At 42.3% G+C, this 20,346-nt stretch overlaps 1 protein-coding gene across 2 annotated transcripts in view; it reads right to left on the bottom strand.

The window, feature by feature from the left end:
• The window catches only part of IQCA1 (IQ motif containing with AAA domain 1), a 160,070-nt gene extending 143,070 nt beyond the window's left edge, over positions 1-17,000 (bottom strand). Inside the window, exons 1-2 of one of the 2 annotated variants that reach the window (XM_072121456.1) lie at positions 16,788-17,000; positions 1,910-2,237 (exon numbers count right to left, since the gene is read on the bottom strand). In XM_072121456.1, coding sequence (XP_071977557.1) covers positions 1,910-2,237; positions 16,788-16,798 — 339 coding nt within the window. In that variant the 5' untranslated portion in view covers positions 16,799-17,000. Of the gene's footprint in view, positions 1-1,909; positions 2,238-10,495; positions 10,708-16,787 lie in introns of those variants that run through there. The other variant, XM_072121455.1, reaches the window with a different exon arrangement.
• Positions 17,001-20,346: the final 3,346 nt, after the last annotated feature.

Raw genomic sequence — 20,346 nt, 5'->3', positions numbered from 1 at the left:
ATGAGTTCACTGTACTCAAATGGCCTCCACAGTCACCAGATCTCAATCCAATAGAGCATCTTTGGGATGTGGTGGAACAGGAGATTCGCATCATGGATGTGCAGCCGACAAATCTGCGGCAACTGTGTGATGCCATCATGTCAATATGGACCAAAATCTCTGAGGAATGCTTCCAGCACCTTGTTGAATCTATGCCACGAAGAATTGAGGCAGTTCTGAAGGCAAAAGGGGGTCCAACCCGTTACTAGCATGGTGTACCTAATAAAGTGGCCGGTGAGTGTATATATATATATATATATATATATATATATATATATATATATATATATTAGGAAGAAATCCAGCAGCACAAGCAATAGTCCAAAATGGAGGGTGCAAGTTCAATAAGAACCAGGCAAAAGGTCCTCCAAAAGTATCCAAATGGAAAAAACAGCTCTCTCACAGGCAAAGATGAAGAAAAGTGGATCTTTTATTCCATCAAAAATGCGACGTTTCAGCCCCTAAGAAGCCTTTCTCAAGCCTTTTTCCACTTTTCTTCATCTTTGCCTGTGGGAGTGCTGTTTTTATATATATATATATATATATATATATATATATATATATATATATACATACAGGCGGTCCCCTATTTGAGAACACCTGACTTACATACGACCCCTAGTTACAAACGGACCTCTGGATTTTGGTAATTTACTCTACTTTAGTCCTAGGCTACAATAAACAGCTGTAACAGTTATCACAGGTGTCTGTAATTAAGATTTATTGTTAATCCTGGTTCTTATGACAATCCAACATTTTTAAAATCCAATTGTCACAGAGACCAAAAAAATTTTGACTGGGGTTACAATAATAAAGTATACGGTTCCGACTTACATACAAACTCAACCTACAAACCTACAGACCCTATCTTGTATGTATTTCAGGGACTGCCTATATATATATTTATATATGTATGTATGTGTTGAGAAGATTTCATGGCTAGAGGTCCTTATCTTTTTTCTTTATTATCTTTACAGGGAGATATCACACTTGGTGACTTGTAATGCACACATCATCACTCATGTCTAGCACTAAAGCCAGAGCTACTGCGCATGTGCAGAGTGCAGGAGCTCGATGGTGTGCCAGATTTAATTTGGCCATGTGCAGGTAGGTAGGGATCGCAGAGGCTACTGGGGCGTGTAGCACACTCTCTGGAGAAGCTCCTGTATTCCGCCCCTGTTCTCTACAGTCTCTACAGCTGTAGAACCGGGTCTCAGAATCCTGCCAATATGAAATCTTAAAATCCCAAGACTAAATGATTAATAAATAAATCCCAGTAGAAGAAATGCAAAATTTCAGATATCTAGGTTTAGGTTTTTTCTGTGACCACAAGTTAGATTCTAAGGTTTTTGACAAAACATAAGAGAATATTTTTTCAATGCTAATTTAATAACTGAATTAATAACTACGGTACAACAACAAAGCTTGCTATAATTGATTAATAATGCATTCATCAAGGCAAAGCATATCAGAAACATATGGAAAACAAAGGTTGTCAATCAGTCTCAACTCTAGGCACAAAGTTCAGCAAAGTTGCCCCTTCTAATAATGATCCCCTTGGATTTATTACAACATATGTTTAGGCTTATCTGAATAAACTGTTAACTTGAAGGATGTACGAAAGGCACAGCTTTATGATAATGTATAATGAATATAAATTTTAGGAAAGTATTAGTAATGTTCTGAGTATCTACTCATATTTATCTTTCCAGATACCTGGATTACTGAACAGTGGCTGTAAACTAAACAGATGTATAGCAGTAAAGAAACTTGGTAATCGTCCAAAGCTGTGAAAAGTTATGGTAAGACCACTTTTAACCTCTCTTTAACCTCAATGACAGAACGTCTTGGTAAGTTTCCTAATACTCACAGGTCCCAGCTTCAGATCTTGCAAGATGTCATCGAAATAGTGAAACTCAGAGATCTCCAGCTCCACAAGCTCATCCTTCAGTTCTAGTATCCGTCCCATGACTCCATCCAGAACCAGCCTGACCACCCTTCTCTTTTGTGGATGTGTTATTTGGTCATATGCTAACTCCAGGTTGTGGAAGATCTGTAGGTAGCGGACATACAGGGTGCCAAGCTGCTGGGCTACCGCCATACGATCTTTCTCTGGTTTTGGAGGAACATCTGGCATCTCCTGTTGGAGAAGCTGCATCAGGTCTTGCTGGGCTTCCACCCATATTTTGTTGTAGAATCTATGGAAATATCAAACATGATAAAGATTACCTACTGATACAAATAGAGGCTAAGATTATTTTATCTATCTATTCTTTCTCTCTGATTCAAGGTTGCAGTTATGGGGGGTCTGTAATGTTAAAAAGTGACTATGTTGACTACTTTTCTGATATTGGTTGTCCAGATTGAATTGTTGCCCTTGTCAGCAAGTTCTAAAGTTGCAAGGTTGCAAGGTAGTAGTCCAAAAAATTGGTGAGGCTTCCTTCAACCCAGCATCTCATTTTAGGTGGACCTCAAGGTCCATATAACTTGATTCAGTTTATTACATGTAGTGTCACAACAGGTGATCTTTATTGGAGCTCCTACTCCAGGCCCCAAAACAGCCGTAGCACATAAAGCTAACATACTATCTATGCCCGACAACAAGGCTTCCCAATGGCACCATAGCAACATTGCATTCAGCTCTTTGAAGGCAACCATAAGGCTAATGTGGCCCTCAGCTTAAATGATTTTGACACCTCTACAGAATTGGTGTACATGTCATTCTCCATTTAATGCCACTCTTTGCAATAGACATTAAGGTTTCATGTTCTCTAATGTTTCGTTGCCAGCAATGTTTTTTTTTAAGACTTAAAATTTAGCTCAAAAGCCCATGCAACCAAGTGTTTAGGTCCTTTTTTTAAAATCTTATCGAACAAAAAGGGTAAATGGTAATGTATATAGGGAAGGCACCTTCTTCTCACAATACATCCACTTATCCTTGGGTGGATGAATGTGGTATTCTGTTTCTAAAGATTGGGTATGGGGAACAATAAAGTAATATTATGGCATTGTGCTATTGAGTTCACTTGATGCACATGGCAGCTGCAAATCTCTGATCTCAATAGAGGGGGTGGATTGAAGGGTTAGAGGTGCCAGGCGTCCTGTGCTGAGGTGGAGCTAAAAATGCATAAATGTAATGGGTTCTGGTGTCACCATGGTGCCCGCTTTGTTCATAGATAATAGTGAGGTTGGCACAAGTTCAGCTAAGAAGGTCTTTGGGCAGCTTTAATGTGCAGGCTGCTTACCCTGCCAAATTCCTTCTGTTTTTGTGCTGTGAATTTGAGGCTCACGTCTGTTTCACCTTAACACACCCTGGCAGATGCAGGCCCTGAGCTTCTGGGTAAATCTTACCCATGGTGGCTAAAGATAGCAGACAAGCCATTACTGTAATGGTTTACACAAGAAGCAATTAGTGAGTCACAGTTATTCCCTGTTACTTAACATAACGGAATATAGCGGTTACAGATTTCTTTATTTAATGTAATAAAGTATATGACAAATCAAACCCATGAACAAAAAGTCATAGGCTATAATACTGAAAAAACATTTGTAATAAGGAACCCCTAACAACTGAGCAATGCCTGCAAAATATTTAGACACAGATACTTTTCCATTTAAATTTTTCGCCCATTCTCATGCTGCATCAAAAAACCAGCTGAGTAATATGACTGCAGAAAAGCCGCAGAAAAACCACAACTTGACAAGACGCTTCTGTAGCATTTCACCTTGTATGGCAAAAGCAGTGGATCAAGGCCTCATATACCTAAACTCTCACTGTTACCCACATCCTGCCCATTACACTTGAGAATACATTTAAATGCTACACAAATGCTACACAAAGCACCATACTAACATAACAGCTACCCTCATTCATAAAATGTCCAGCAGCAGCCCCGTAAATAATGAAATGTCCAGCAATCTTCCCTTCATTCATGAAATGTTCAGCAGCCTCCCCTCATAAATGACATGTCCTTCAACCTCATTAAAAAATGTGCAGCAGTATCCCCACTGTAATAAAATGCCCTTATCTTCATTCATGAAATGTTCAGCAGCCTCCCCTCACAAATGAGGAATGGATCATGTATCTTTTCTGTCTGCTTTCTGCCTGCGGTTTCAGGAGCTTTGGAGGACCTTTGGAAGGTCCTGAAATGGCTCTTGTATACATGTGTATTGAGATCAGGAAGTACAAGGATTTCATGGGGGAAGGTCCTTATCAGCATAAAATTATAAAATTTGGTGGGTGGTTTGGGTAACCATGGGCCAAACTGCCTACATTTTAATCCACTGCAACAACGATCATTATGCCCCTGGTCCTAAGGGTTTGTCAGGCTTTTGTGGATAAGTGGATCTGTAAGGCTTTTTTTTAGTTATACAGAGCCATGACCTCCAGAAAACTGATTTTTTTTAAGGCCTCCATAAATATAATGATTTATTTCTTTTACAGTCTTAGGCTACATTCACACTGCCGTTGCTCGCCGTACCGTACCGTAGCGGGCAACGGCAGTGCACGGGGAGAGGAGGTGAGCGCAGCTCAGCCCCGCCCCTCTCCATAGGAAGTTATGGCGCATGGCGCTGTACTACGGAGAAAGATAGGACATGTCCTATCTTTTTCCGGGGTACGGAGCGGTATGGTGCCGCGCGTTTGCTGCACCGTACCGCTCCCGTAGGCTGCCGTGTGCCCATTGCCCTCTATGGAGGACGTATATCAGCCGTATATACGTCCCCCATACGGTAGTGTGAATGTAGCCTTAGAAGAACAATCTGTCCTATAACCAGCCATTGGGCTATTGTGGTCTTCAGTGTAATTCGCCTTGAGACCCCTGTCTACATCTAATGCATGTGAATGGATTGCTTGAACCCCTGTTTTTAACCTGGGCAGTGTAAAAACATTACTTACATAAATAAGTGACCTGTTACTTATTTGAGATTGAAACAATATGGCAGGTTTACAAAAGTATCTAAAAGAAATTCTCTCAAAGAAGTCTTTTTTCCCCAAAAACAGCCCATGACAGTACCGCTTTCATTTCGTGTCCTCTTAAAAAATGAAAGCTACATTGTGATTGGTTGATTTGAACAACTAGTGCAGTGTTTATTTTAGATACTTTACATAAATCTGCCCCATTGAGTATAAGTTTCATCAATTATATTTAGATACAATCATATTGTGGAGCAATCAATTTTAAAAGATTTTACACTGGTATATTTGATCTGTGAAAACCAGATTGTATGTTGGCTAGATGACTATGAAGCTGGGAGTCCAGACTGAAGAGTGAAATCCGGCTTACTGCTCACAATGATGTTTGGGGAAGCCTGGCACAGTTATGACCATACATAAGCATTAGCAGACTATGAATTTCTAACATAAAGGCAAAGAGAAAAAAACTGCTTCACAGAGAAGTAACAAAAAACCACAGGGTGGGGAGTAAAATTCTCAGATGTGGAATTCCCAGCCAAGCAGAGAATATGCAGCCCATCACATCCTCCTCGTTCTTTTATGGATGCACCTGCTTTATAAAGCCTTGTGAAGTACACAGCGACCCGTGCTATTCTACCGCTCCAGACAGCCATTGATCTGGTTATGGGGTGACAATCTAACTACTTATCGTCTCCATGAAAGAGGATGTGTTGTTGCTAGCCCAAAAAAAATCAAATAATGTTATCCTGCTCCATCTCTGAGGATGAACACACCCTTAAGGTCAGGCACAAGCCTCATTTGTTAATTTGACAACAGAGAATGTAGCTGGACTGGATATGATCAAGCTGTTCCATTAGCCTGGGTGAGTATAATACAGCAGGCCAGGGACTAGTTCACATAGTTGAGTATTGGTGCGGTTTTTGTACATAGTCCATATTGTAATGGGCCCTCTGTGCTGACATGTTGTCGGCTTGAAAGCTGAAGCACAAGTCATTTTGCTCTTTGGGCTTATGTTGCACAATGTGGTTGAGATACGTTCAAATCATAGCCACCATGTTGCTACCATATATTGTGGGCTATCCTCATGTAATTGCCTGTTAGGATCTGGTTTTATGTGGTACAACTTTCCCTCACTGGCAGCATGGGCCGTACTATGGGGAAAGATAGGACATGTCCTATCTTTTCCCTGTGTATGAAGCGGTACGGTGCTGCACGTGTGTGGCACCGTATTGCTCTGTGCGCAATTGCGGTGCATGGGGGACGTATGTATGGCCACAAGCGTGCCCCATGAGGTATTGTGAATGTAGTCTAAGACTTTTTCACAAGAACATGCTGTCTGAACTTAACAAGGACTGAACACTGTCCAGTGGCGTAACTAGAAGCTGATGGGCCCCAGTGCAAAGTCTGTGCCAGGCCCCTGACTATAATGTAGGGTTTATAGTACTAATCTTCTCATATTGAAAAGTGAGACCATATAGGCCCCCAAAGCCTCTTGGGCCCGGTTGCAGCCGCACCCTCTGCATCCTCTCAAGTTACGCCCCTGACACTGTCCCAGGAACAGAACTCAAAACATCTTTGTAATATATGATACAGTTCTTGCATCCCGTGGGGTAACAGCGATGTATTATAATTATGTTTTCAGTATGGGCTGTAGTCCCACAGTGTTCAGTCTGTGAAATGCAGCTAGCACATGGCCCATATATCACAGGCTGAAGACATTCATATGGAACTGGCCTGAGCGCCATTCAACTTGGCCTTATTTCAACTCGGTCCAGTTTAGCTGAGTTGGAAATCAAATGGAAATATTGGGGTAGATTTATCAGAAGTGTCTGAGGTAAAACTGTTCTATTTGCCCATGGAAACCAATCACAGCTCAGCTTTAATATTATAAACAGCTGTGGGAAAATGAAAGCTGTGCCCTGGTTTGCTGACATGGGCAACCAAAACAGTTCTGCTTCCAGAAACGTCTATAAAGATAAATCTCCCTCGTTGACTGTCTTTTACATACAGTATCAAGCACGGCTAAGGAACCAAGCAATCAGCAGTCAGTAATTCAGAGTCCAAGCCATGTATTATCTCTTCTAATAGATTAATTTGCTCTAAAGCAACTATACAATCATTAGCTAAAAATTATATCTCAGTGTAGGTAGATGCCTAAAGGCGTGATAATCTGATATAAACCAATTTAACCACAGCATCTACAGAGGGTTTGAGGTAGTCTAAGACACACCTCCTGGCTTATCATTAGAACAGGTGGCTGCTTTAACACTCCCCCTCTGCTCCCCATACTGGAAATGCAAATCTATCACAGTCTGCCTGGAAAATTCTATCCATTACTACAAGTGTTTAAAGGAAATCTATCATAAAAGCCTAGCATGATAAACTACAACACTTACTCATAGATACAGGCACCATGATTGTGGTAATCTTATTATATTCATTATCCATGGCCTCCTTCCTTCTAATGTAAATGTGTACAGTTATGCTAATTAGCCGGAGGGGCTCTGGGTGTGTTAAAGATGCCCTCTGTGCTCTGGCTTCACAAGCTGTTGTTACACCATGCAGCAGTTACACCCTGCACTTCCTGTTATCTTGGCAGCAGTAAGGACACAGTGGGAGGGGGAAGTGCTCTTTCAGAATGTAACAGCCAGTGAATCTACAGTGCAGAGGGGCTCTGTTAACACACATCTCTAGCCTTTCTGATTCATTAGTATAATTTTAAAAGTTGAGTTAAAAAAGGAGGCCATAAGGATAACAAATATCTATGAGTAAGTGCCCCTGGTTTATCTACGTTGATTTTGGTGGTATGTTCTCTTTAAAGAGCCCTTTTTCTGGCATCCCCACGTCCCCATAGAGAATAGTGTGCACATTGCCGAATTCTTTTTATAATAAAACTGGCCTTTACCTTTACTGACCTTTACCTAACCTAAGTGCTATCCCTAAACTTTAATTTAGAAAATTGTAAAATATTAATATATAATATATTTGTGTCTTAGAAGGCTAGAGGGGATTATATACAACCCAAGCAACATTGGTTCGGACCTGAACCAACTAGTTTTGAAAAATTCAGCAATCTTAAAGGGGTTGTCCGATTGTTTTTAAAATTAAGGAGTCGGGTTGGGGAGGATTTTTAAAAAAACAAACATGTACTCACCTCCTTCGTCAATCCCGATGTCCCACGCTGGCGTCTCGCGGTCCGTGCTCCTACTTGCTTTTTAAAAAATCCCTCCCCAGCCTGGCTCCAGAATTTTATTAACAATCGGACAACCCCTTTAAGCAAATCAAATCTTGAATGATTTGCTTAACTCAACTCACATAAGAATGTCAGGTCAGAAAAATAGCAGTACAAGTGCTGTGACTACTGTATCAATTACCTGACATGGTAAAAGATTACTCCAGAAATTCACGACTAATTGGGACTCTGTTATATCTATTGACTGCCATAATAAACCCGTAGACACCCATTATTATTGAAAGTATCAGCATTTTCAACACTGAAATGAGGCACAATGTGTATGTGAGTAGTGTGAGTGTATATACATATATCATATGTATTCATCTTTGGCCCCCTCTAACAATAAAGGAATAATCAGCACCTCTGCATCGCTGCCTGTTATAACCCACAGAAAGGAGCTGTTTAACAGTGAGTGCCCTAACGATCCATAATTTATCCAGGTTAGACATAATACAAGGCTTATATCCAGGGAAGATTAGTCATAAATGCTTAATCTACTGATTCTCGCCTATTAAACAAATCTGGCGTATCGAGGAATGGCTGTGATATAATGAGGCAGAACGCTCCTGATCGCTACACACATTTCACCTTTAAAAATAACTCTGGCAAATCTCTCTCGGTCCTCGCTGAATTAATGGGTGCAGCATGCGTCCCGTGTTCAAATCTCCTCATTCTGGTGAAAGATGGGATAAGAGGCGAGTCTTACGGAGATATAACCAGCGTGAAGGGCAATGAACTTATTAAAAGCCCCATTGAGGAGCCTGGCTGCAGCACATTAGATCCTCAAATGCCCAGAGAGTCTACTGGCCGCTCATGCTCCCTGGAACATAATGTTTTTAGATGGTCTGATAAAGTGGATCAGATGGTAGGAGAAGTGCGGGTTTGACAGTGTGACTCTATAAATCACACCTGCGACGCACACTAGGCTGGCAAATCTGCGCTCTGGAAGTCAATACGCCGACCATCTGCAGTCATGTGCAAGGCAAAGCGTTATAAATTATATGCTATTTTATTTCTTGACATGGATGTAACCAACCTGTTAAACTGATGTCTTGCATTTGATACAAACTACTCAGACACAAAGTGAAATATTAGCCATTTTACTCCAGTGCCAAGGTCTACTGCCTGATGTTTCTGCCATAACCCTGAGCAGACAGACCCTCATATGGCAAGTGCAAGGGATTATTGCAGGGGCGTAACTACAGGGATAGCAGCCATACAAGCTTCTATGGGGCCCGCAGTATCAGGGGGCCCCAGGATCTGGGGTATTGACAGTGTACTAGGTGTGAATATGCTGTATATGTGTGTGGTTCCCAATAATGAAGCTTTACAGTCCAATACCGAGTCATGAGGGTATCAACAGGATGTTTAGTATTGGGTACCTCTAGGTCACTGACCATTTCATTGAATGGGACATACTGGTCTCTGATGGTCCAATGACCAGCTACCTGGTGCTTTCAGTCAACATTTAGCTTTTCGGATTAAAATATACTAGTGAGCTATCTTTTAATTCCAGGAATTATGGGGGGCTTGGACAGGGGTGGGGACAAAGTAAAGCATACTCACCCTCTTCTAGCTCCTGGTTGACACATGGCTCCAATACTACAGATTTTTGGCACTATGTCCCGGAACCCACTTCAGCTAGTAAATGGGCTCCTGAGACCTTGGCAGGCCACGTCCTGTAACCATTGGAGGTCACTTCTTTTGTTGTTTTCAAGTTTCAGGAGGCCACTCATTAGTTAAAGTGGGACCCGTGACTTGACAGAATTTCTGTCTGACGCAGTGCTGAATACTTACAACACTGTAGGTACGGGGGAAACAGAAGTACGGTTATTTTTTTTTTCCCCGCCCTGTCCCTCTAGGGTTTTTCCAGATTCCTGAAAAACCCCTTTAATATAGGTCATTAATCTCAGATCGAGTAAGTAGTAAAGGGACAGCAGCACTTGTCCAAATGCTTTGGTTTCTTCAAAATACTCATCTGCAAATATACACATTTCTATCCACAGATCTGGTTGCAAACAGCTGATATGACGATTCCCTCTGCTGCTCATCTCCTCTCTGATTCAGGTAAGAAGTAATGAGATTTGGGAAAGAAGTGATAATGGTTGGTTTCCCACCTACGTAGTCCTTCAGGTTACAATATTACGATATTATAATATTGGGAAGATCTGTGTAATGCTGTGATCCACCTGTGCATAGTAAAATCCTCCTGAGTAGAGGATGGAGTATTGTATTCAAAGATGCTTATAGAGGTCACACATATTAGACAGCTATTTACCCAATAAAGAAGCTTCACAGTCCAATACCTAATCATTGGGGGTATCAGCGGGGTCTGGTGACCAGGGTGTTCAGTATCGGGTACCTCTAGGTCAGTGACCATTTCATCGGATGGGGCCTGCTGGTCATTGGTATATGGTGTGTCCATCACTGATGGGCTGAAGGTGAATTGCTATATCCCAGCCCAATGGCCAACTGATGTCTGATGCCTTCACCCTACATCCAGCAATGACTGGTGACTCTACTGTTTGTGACTAGCAGGGTTCAACCATTCAAGTCAGGGGTAGTAACAGACGAGATATAAGGTATAAGGTAAAGAGCAATACAAATGGACACAATGCAGAGTCCCAACACCTTATAGGCTGTTATGACCTTCCCAAAGACCAGAGAAATTTAGAGGGGGTATAATTTAGTATAATCTAGATCATAAATGACTAATGGTATAGTCTATGTTTCCAGGTTACTGGTATTAAATATTAAAATGGCTGCTTTAGTCTGGACTAGTGATAAACCTGTTGCCCTTGCTCGCTAATACAATGACTGGATATCATTCTGTAATGCTATGGGAATGGGAATATTCATTTGAATTTTGAACAAATATAACATATATAAATAAAGTGTTTTAGGTGTATAGAGGGCAGGGCCGGCTCCAGCACCAGGGATACCCGGTGCCGAGGCCCAGAGCTGGTAGGGGGGCCCACATGTTTGAATCTCAGTCCCCAGCAGTCTGGCAGCATCTGGTGAGGGGGGACTGTGTATTAGGAATCTAGGGGTTGTATGATGATACTGTATATAAGTAAACTACGAGGAGGTTGTATATAAAATAATAGTTAATGAAAATTTTATGCCGGCACTGATGAAGGGGGTGCCCCGGACTAAAAAATGGCTATACTTGTGCTGCATGTGGTATTGCAGTTTATGGGCAAATTCGCACGTCGCCGCAGACTCCCATTAAATGCAAAAGGATCTGTCAGGTGAAATTCATCATTTTAGGGATCTAACAATCCCATTACAGGCAGTTCCCGGGTTACTTACAGGATAGGGTCCATAGGTTTGTTCTCAAGTTGAATTTGACCAGATGTCTCAGTGGGCAGAGGGATCCATCTTTAACTAGAGGGCGTCCACATGATGGGCGTCCTTAAGTCTGGGACCGCCTGTATTTAATTGTATATATATTCCGCTACAACAAAACAACACATATGACACAAAGGCATAATGTATGCTGTAAACCAACCCTCCGACCATGGGTTTTCGGGGAGATTGGCGCTGGTAGCTGCCATACATTGCATTACTTTTTGTAGCTTTTTGTGATATTATAATATTTCACATTATATTTACAGTATGTAACAACAATCTTACATAGGCTATATGCATGGCCGCCATCATAGTCCCAGGCCTGGCCACTGGATGGGGCCTGAGCTGCAGTCCGCCCCCCACCCTCCCTCGCTATGTGTAAGTATAAGATGCTCACAGCGCTAATTACAGGACTCAGGAAGCGATGTTACAACTGCCTGCATCCTTTGTGCGTTGTTGCTTAAGCGGCGGCTCCTGGGTCATAGAGAGGCGTGGATGCCAGAATACACCGCAGCCCTGAAGGGCAAGGGCTGAAAGGAGTGCAGGTAGGTGAGTATGATAATAATAATCTTGATTTATATAAAGCAACATCATATTCATGCCCCTATCTACTGGGGGCATGTGCTGCAGATACCTATCTACTGGGGGCATGTGCTACAGATACCTATCTACTGGGGGCGTGTGCTGCAGATACCTATCTACTGGGGGCATGTGCTGCAGATACCTATCTACTGGGGGCATGTGCTGCAGATACCTATCTACTGGGGGCATGTGCTGCAGATACCTATCTACTGGGGGCATGTGCTACAGATACCTATCTACTGGGGGCGTGTGCTGCAGATACCTATCTACTGGGGGCATGTGCTGCAGATACCTATCTACTGGGGGCATGTGCTGCAGATACCTATCTACTGGGGGCATGTGCTGCAGATACCTATCTACTGGGGGCATGTGCTGCAGATACCTATCTACTGGAGGCATGTGCTGCAGATACCTATCTACTGGGGGAATGTGCTGCAGATACCTATCTACTGGGGGCATGTGCTGCAGATACCTATCTACTGGGGGCATGTGCTGCAGATACCTATCTACTGGGGGCATGTGCTACAGATACCTATCTACTGGGGGCGTGTGCTGCAGATACCTATCTACTGGGGGCATGTGCTGCAGATACCTATCTACTGGGGGCATGTGCTGCAGATACCTATCTACTGGGGGCATGTGCTGCAGATACCTATCTACTGGGGGCATGTGCTGCAGATACCTATCTACTGGAGGCATGTGCTGCAGATACCTATCTACTGGGGGAATGTGCTGCAGATACCTATCTACTGGGGGCATGTGCTGCAGATACCTATCTACTGGGGGCATGTGCTGCAGATACCTATCTACTGGGGGCATGTGCTGCAGATACCTATCTACTGGGGGCATGTGCTGCAGATACCTATCTACTGGGGCATGTGCTGCAGATACCTATCTACTGGGGGCATGTGCTACAGATACCTATCTACTGGGGGCATGTGCTGCAGATACCTATCTACTGGGGGCATGTGCTGCAGATACCTATCTACTGGGGGCATGTGTTACGGATATCTATCTACTGGGGGGCATGTGCTTTGGAGGCTACCTATCCACTGGTGGGCTACCTACAGTATATACTGTATATGCATTGTTAATGAATTAGGGGGCACAGTATATATAATAAATGGGGATTCACTAAAATTCATTCCAGGGATTTATTTAGATGATAATTAATTTATGGAGCACCTATATGCAACGTAGCATAAAAGTATAAGATGAGAACTAAAGTGTGGGATAGGGGGGGTTGCGAAAATCTTGTCAGTCAGGGACCCCAAAATTCTTAGTTGTGGCCCACCTTGTATTGACTACACTACATGAAATTAGGTGAGCCACTTTGGGGAAGTGCCCTTTCTTCTCTGTAGGGGGCAGCATGATTATGCTCTAGCAGGTAAATATGTGACATGAGGTGTTATTATAGTAATGGGGTACTGTGACTGGCACTGATATAGTGCATTTGTTAATGCTATTGTATTGTTAGAATAGTTCTAGACCCTGCAAGTGCCCATAAACATACAGCATATATCAATTTGCTCTATAACACGCTGCCTGCAGGTGTACAATCTGCTCAGCTCCTGTTACTCTGTAACATGCTGCCTGTAGATACAACACTTTATAAAATCCGCCGGAGTTCACATCTTCTTCCCAGTGCATGTAAGTGCATTGGATGCAACACAATTTGAATCTTAAATCCTGCACTCAGTCCGAATCAGTCGGTTCGTCTGACAGCCCACTAGCTGATTTCTGTCGCATGAAAACCGGCGCCGCTGCGCCAGAATCCAGTCGTGTGTGACACAATCCCCTGCTAAATCCCTGTCGTAGTGACACAAATCCCAAAAATGTCAGAGAGTCCAATGGAAATGTGATCCGCGGACCCTTAGTAATTAAGCCCCATTATGTATAATCTGTTCAGCTCTCCCTGCTATATAACATGCTGCCTGCAAATACGATGCTGGATACAATGTTCTCAGCTTCTCCTTCTTTATAACATACTACTTGCTCCTTCTCCCCTATAACATATTCTATGTTCAATGTACAAACTGCTCAGCTCCTATTGATCTATTACATGCTGCCTGCAGATAGGGCACCTGCTTATGTTCTCCATCTCTGTAACATGCTGCCTCCTGCACCATAACATGCTGCCTGCAAAAAGGACGGAATGCAGAATCTCATCAACTTATCATACTTTATGGCACACTGCTTGCAAATAGGACAATTGGGCAGATTTACTTACCCGGTTCTGTCGTGATACCCGAGGTGCGTTCTCCGACTAGGATGAACGGCGCGATTTTTCAAGATTGTGCGTCCATTTTCCTGCATCTATCGCTTCCCGGCTGAGGGCCGCCGGAGTTCACCTTCTTCTTCCCGGTGAATGTGAGTGCATTGTCTTGCAACAAAATTTGAATTGTAAATCCCGCGCTTAGTCCGAATCTGTCGGGTTGTCAGTCGGCCACGCCCCCGATTTGTGTCGCATGCAAGTCGACGCGATTGGGCAAAAATCCGATCGCGTGCGCCAAAAAACCCACTTAAATGCGACGCAAATCGGAAATAGTCGGGACTCCCGACGAAAATGCGCCGTGCAGACCCTTAATAAATGTGCCCCAATGTGTGCAATCTGCACAGTTCCTCCTGCTCTATAACATGTTGCCTGCAGAAAGGACACTGGGGCACATTTACTTACCTGTCCGAAAGAGTTCACAGAAAGTGCACTGTCCGACAATCATGTACTCTGCGGCAATTGTGCGCCCGATATCCTGCATGTGTCGCTTCCCCGCTCAGGTCCAACGGAGTTCACCTACTTCTTCGTGGTGCATGTAAGTGCTTGATCTTGCAACATAATTTGCGCCAAAGTCTGTTCTCGTGCGACACAATCGCCCGTTAAATACCTGTCATAGCTGTGCAATCCCCGAAAATGCCAGAAAATCCGATGAACCCTTAGTAAATAAGCCCCATTGTGTACAATCGGAGCTCCTCCTGCTCTATAACATGCTGCCTGCAGATAGGATACTATATACAATTAGCTCATCTCATCTTGTTCTAAAACATGCTGCCTGCAGTTAGGACACTATATACAATCTATGCAGCTGCTCCTGCTCTATAGTATCCTGCCTGTAGATAGGACACAATGAATAATCTGCTCGGCTCAGAATTAATGCTGTGGTGTGTTAATAATATGAAGGATCTGGCATGTCGGCTGATGAAGGCCAATTTTCCAAACTGCACAATCTCTCTCTCTATATATATAAATACAACAGATAATTTGTGTGAAGATTTATAATATTGCTTTCTAAAAATCATTGGCTTCTACGATTGTTTAATGTATGCAAATTAGCAGGATTTATGTATCATAAATAAAACTGTAGACAGAGTTCCTGGAAGCTTATAAGATCTAGTATCATGGTAATTGCTGAGCAGTTAAACAGATGATAATAAATACAGCGATTATTACATACTGTAATATATTGAACACTTTTACATAATTAAAAGGTGCCAAACATTGCAGGCTTTAACCTTTTCATAATCATTCATGGTTAATTGAATGGCAGAATCCACTAAAAGGTTTGTTTTAAGTCCTCTCATGCCGTCTATTTGGTTGTGGTTGTGCCTGGTAGTGCAACTTACAGCAGGTAAGTCCTATTCAAGTGAATAATGATGAGCTGCAGTGTCGAGCACAGCTATGTCCAAATGTGTGATAACAATTTTGGCTAAATAATAAAGCGGCACTACATATTTTGAAGACTTCCAGCAAAAATTAAATTTTTATATTTATGCAAATTAGCTTCTCAGTGCACAGGGGGCGGGGCCATGTCACCGGTGCACCTGTTTCCTTCTTTTTGTGCTTCCTTTGACAACTCAGCATCTGCCTTTTTACACAGTGAATGACCTTCTGAAAAAAAAATCCCAGACAGAAAATCGATCATAAGAACATTTATTAAAGGGCCAAAGCCACTTTAATGAATCTGATGGGCAGCAGAGCTCCAAAAATAGACACAGGGGCTCATTTACTAAGGGTCCGCGTGCCGCACGCAATCAGATTTTGGTGCATCTGTGCCGGCTTTCACGCAACACAAATCGGGGACGGGCCGACGGATTCGGACTGAGCGTGGGATTTAACATTGCAAATTGTGCATGCAATCACATACACCGGGAAGACCGGACTTCATCTTCGTCGGACCGCCCGGATCGGGGATTGCGACAGGACCGGGTAAGTAAATGTGCCCCACAGTACTGTCCCAAGGAACTGGTATAATGATAAATAACCCCCATAGTAGACTCTTTAAAACTTTGCATTGCTCATATGGTTATATTACATAAAATATGTATAACGTTTGTATGTGTTTTTCTATCATATGCCCTGCACGTTTATTAGGATACAAACATATTATAAAAATGGGCAAGATACAATAAGAAAAAATCTGTTACATTGTGAATGAAAGGAAATTTTCCGTCTTTTCTGGTTATGAATGAGTTAAGTGAGTCTTGTAGGTAAGTATTCACTTTATATAACTATTATATTGTGCAATAAATAAGCTTGTCAGACATTTCCACAATATTGAGTCATTTTTACAGCACAATGATTTACATAGAATGAGGTGAAAAGCGGAAACCTCAGCCCTGAAATAATACAGGGGATTCCTACGATTTGGAATCCCCTAAGCCTGTACTTACGTGTGAGACATGACTTGTGCAGCTCTGCGTGATCGCTTCCGGGTAAGGAAGATCCAGCATCTGTGAAGAGGGTGTGAGGATGTCCCTAATCCCAGAGGAAGACTATAGCTACTATATCATTGAGGACATGCATACACTGTATATATATATTAGCAGGAGAGAGACTCTGCCATGATTGTCTTCTTCTGTTTATTTGGTTACTAGGGAGACACTAGGGAGAGGCATTAGACGGCATCTCCATGTAAAAGGACGTTGCTTAGCAATGCTGGGGCTTCCTGTTCTAGACACTACCACAGCTCTGCTGGACTCTACCGACACAGTATTAATTAGTCATTGGCAGGTACATTGCATAGACTGGAGAACAATCCCTCTGTGTAGCGGCTTGCACAATGGCAGTGCTGATTGATATTTGCAATTTCACTTCTCATTAGTTCAAACTGTTTAAGAACTTGCAGTGTGCACAGATACAATCACAGCGCACATAGTTACTAGCATTCTAGAGTCTATTCCAGGGTCATGAGGCTTGGAGGTAAGGGCAGATATAGTTATTATATAATAACTTATGCCTGAGGTCAATTACCCAAGATCCGAGTCAGTGGCGTAACTAGAAGCTGATGGACCCCAGTGCAAAGTCTGTGCCAGGCCCCCGACTATAATGTATGGTTTATAGAAATAGTCTTCTCATATGGGAAAGTGACACTACAAGGGCCCCCTAAACCTCTTGGGTCCTGGTGCGATCGCAACCTCTGAACCCCCTAAAGTTACGCCCCTGATCCAAGTGTCAAACCTGTACAACAAAAACACTGATAAAAATCATAATAGTTTAGTCAGATTCGGTCCTAGTGTTATCTGACCATCCTTTTTTGTGTCATCTTATTTGTGGCAGATTCTCACACCTCTGATCTACTTCCTTGAAACAAGCGCGCCCTTTTGTTTCTCTCGCACCTATTGATTCCAATGGGAGAGTTTCACACATGACTGGATCAGAGTACCGCACGCTGCATTCAAACCTGATATGAATATAGCACCATAGACTGTCGGAGTTCGGTCGGAGTGCTGTGTGATGTAGACAGCACCAAATAACTGAAACAGCCTGAATTTCCCCCTTTCATGACAAGTGGGTGTGGTGGGGCATAAAGGGGGGCACTACTTATAGCTATGCTTACCTATTGGCTGGCACCAGGAACTGGTGCAGGCTATAGCACAATTCTAAACCAGGTGCAGAACTTCCCGATGGTTTTATCAGGAGGCCGAAGATTCCTGATAGATCCAATGTGTGCCGGGGTTCACATCATCTGCAGATGCACCATGCGCCAACATATTATAAATACACCCACAGTCTCCATGCAGTACGCAAACTATACACAGTGGGCAGAGCCTTCTGCTTTTAGCTCCATGTACTGTACAGTCCAATCTCAGCAGCTGCTAAAAACAGGTAGTGGGCCTAGAAGCCATGGGGTCCATATCACTGGAGGACTGAAATAGAATTACCCCAATAGTATATATATATTATATTTTAACACAAATACATGTCACACTAAGTAGTGGATTATAATTTAGGCAGTTTGGGTGGTAGCTTGGGCCTAAGCCTTAAGGTGGGCCCATGGCCACCCAAACCCCCACCTGATTTTATACTGAGAAAGACCTTTACCCATGAAATCCTCATACATCTGTTCCTGCTCTCAATACACATTTAAGGACCTTTAAAGGCCCTACAAAGGACCTGAAACTGCAGATTGAAGCTTGATTCCCAAGAAGCTTGATTCTAGTACCATATATAGGAAGTCAATTCCAGACTAGTAGGGGTTATAATATTCATCCAGCCCAGGGCCCCTGGTTACGCTCATGACATATTACTACAATTTTCATCTACAGCAACTTGTATTTTTTCCATACTAAGAAACCAGTACTATAAAAAAATACATAACATTATGGTTGGGGGGCCTGGTGTATATATCAGGTTACACCTGGTTACACTACTATTGTTACTTGATTTTTTCCTTATTTTTTAGTAACATGGACGAGTTAGACTTGGTAAGAGAAGGAAGGGAAGTATGTAGCACCTGAGCAGACTGAGTAGCAGCTAACATAAATGGGATTTCTTGATTATACGATTATTATATGTGTGTAGTTATCAGGGGTTCATAGGTAGCAGTTGCATTCAGGCCTTTACCCAATGGGCCCATAGGCCACAAACAAAACACTAAGCTTCGTGCTATGCTATGAGCAGTTGTCATTGCTGGCAAAAATGAATATTATAGAATTATAGGGACATTATTAGTTTACAAGGTATGGGCCACAAAGCCTAAGCTGTTCCAGATGAAGAGAGCAGTGGTATAAACAATACATTATAGCAGCTCCAAGATAAATAATAATAGGTTAATGTCCATACATGCTAGAAGTAATACACCAAAATACAGGCAGTCCCTGGGTTACGTACAAGATAGGTTCTGTAGGTTTGTTCTTAAGTTGAATTTGTATGTAAGTCAGAACTGTATATTTTATAATCGTAACTCCAGACAAATTTTATTTGGTCTCTGTGACAATTGGATTTTAAAAATGTTGGATTGTCATAGGAACCAGGATTATCAATAAAGCTTCATTGCAGACACCTTTAATAACTGTTGGAGCTGTTTATTGTAGCCTAGGGGTAAGTACAGTAAATCACCAGAGGTCCGTTTGTAACTAGGGGACGTCTGTAAGTCGGGTGTTCTTAAGTAGAGGACCGCCTGTACATGTTTTGGTTCTTCTGTGGATATTGACACAGGTTTTTCACTCAGCTTCAACGTGTGCCTCTGATGGTTGGTCTGTGTGAGAGAGAGGGGAGCACTTGGCATAATTTTAAAAGTTGATTTTAGAAGGAAGGAGGCCATAAATAACTAATATAAGAATAACCACAGGCACGGTGCCTGGATCTATGAGTAAGTGTCCCAGGTTTATTGGGCTTAACTTTGATGGTAGATTTCCTTAAATGCTCACATTAGTTATTCTTCGACTCTTATATCATAAAGACATGTTCACACTTTAGAAGCAGGTTTTTAGAGGGATCTATCTCTCATGAATGTATGTACCATGTGAATTCAACATGTCAAGTTATGTCATTGCAAGGATTAAAGACGTATGAACTTTATTGAATTATTATTATATCATCTTGTGCAACTATGACCAAATGTTGACCTGAGGCTCAAGGATCCTAAAATTCTCCACTAAACTCCTGTCAGTGTTAAAAGCCTACTTATTTTTCATCCTTCACTTTTAGCCACCTTTATTTTCCACATTCTACCTCTTTGGTACCTTCCATGGTGAAGGTGTGGATGACCGGGTGATGTAGAGGTCAGGGTGAATTTTTGTGATGTATTACATCTATCACAAGCTGGAGAGCATTAACGTTGCAATATTAATCAAAATGTTTGCAACTGATCTATAATTTACACCTCAGCACAGTTTTCATGTGCACCCTGAGCGCACCATAAGCATGAAAACCTGAAAATAAAACAAAAACACTTGACCCAACGTTGCCAAAATATAACTAAAGCATGAAATACTCTCTTCTATACCA

Source organism: Engystomops pustulosus, chromosome 8 (genome assembly GCF_040894005.1).
Source record: "Engystomops pustulosus chromosome 8, aEngPut4.maternal, whole genome shotgun sequence".
In the NCBI taxonomy this organism is placed as follows: domain Eukaryota; kingdom Metazoa; phylum Chordata; class Amphibia; order Anura; family Leptodactylidae; genus Engystomops; species Engystomops pustulosus.
The sequence above is the reverse complement of the archived record's forward strand: the minus strand, read 5'-3'. Positions and strand labels throughout refer to the sequence as shown.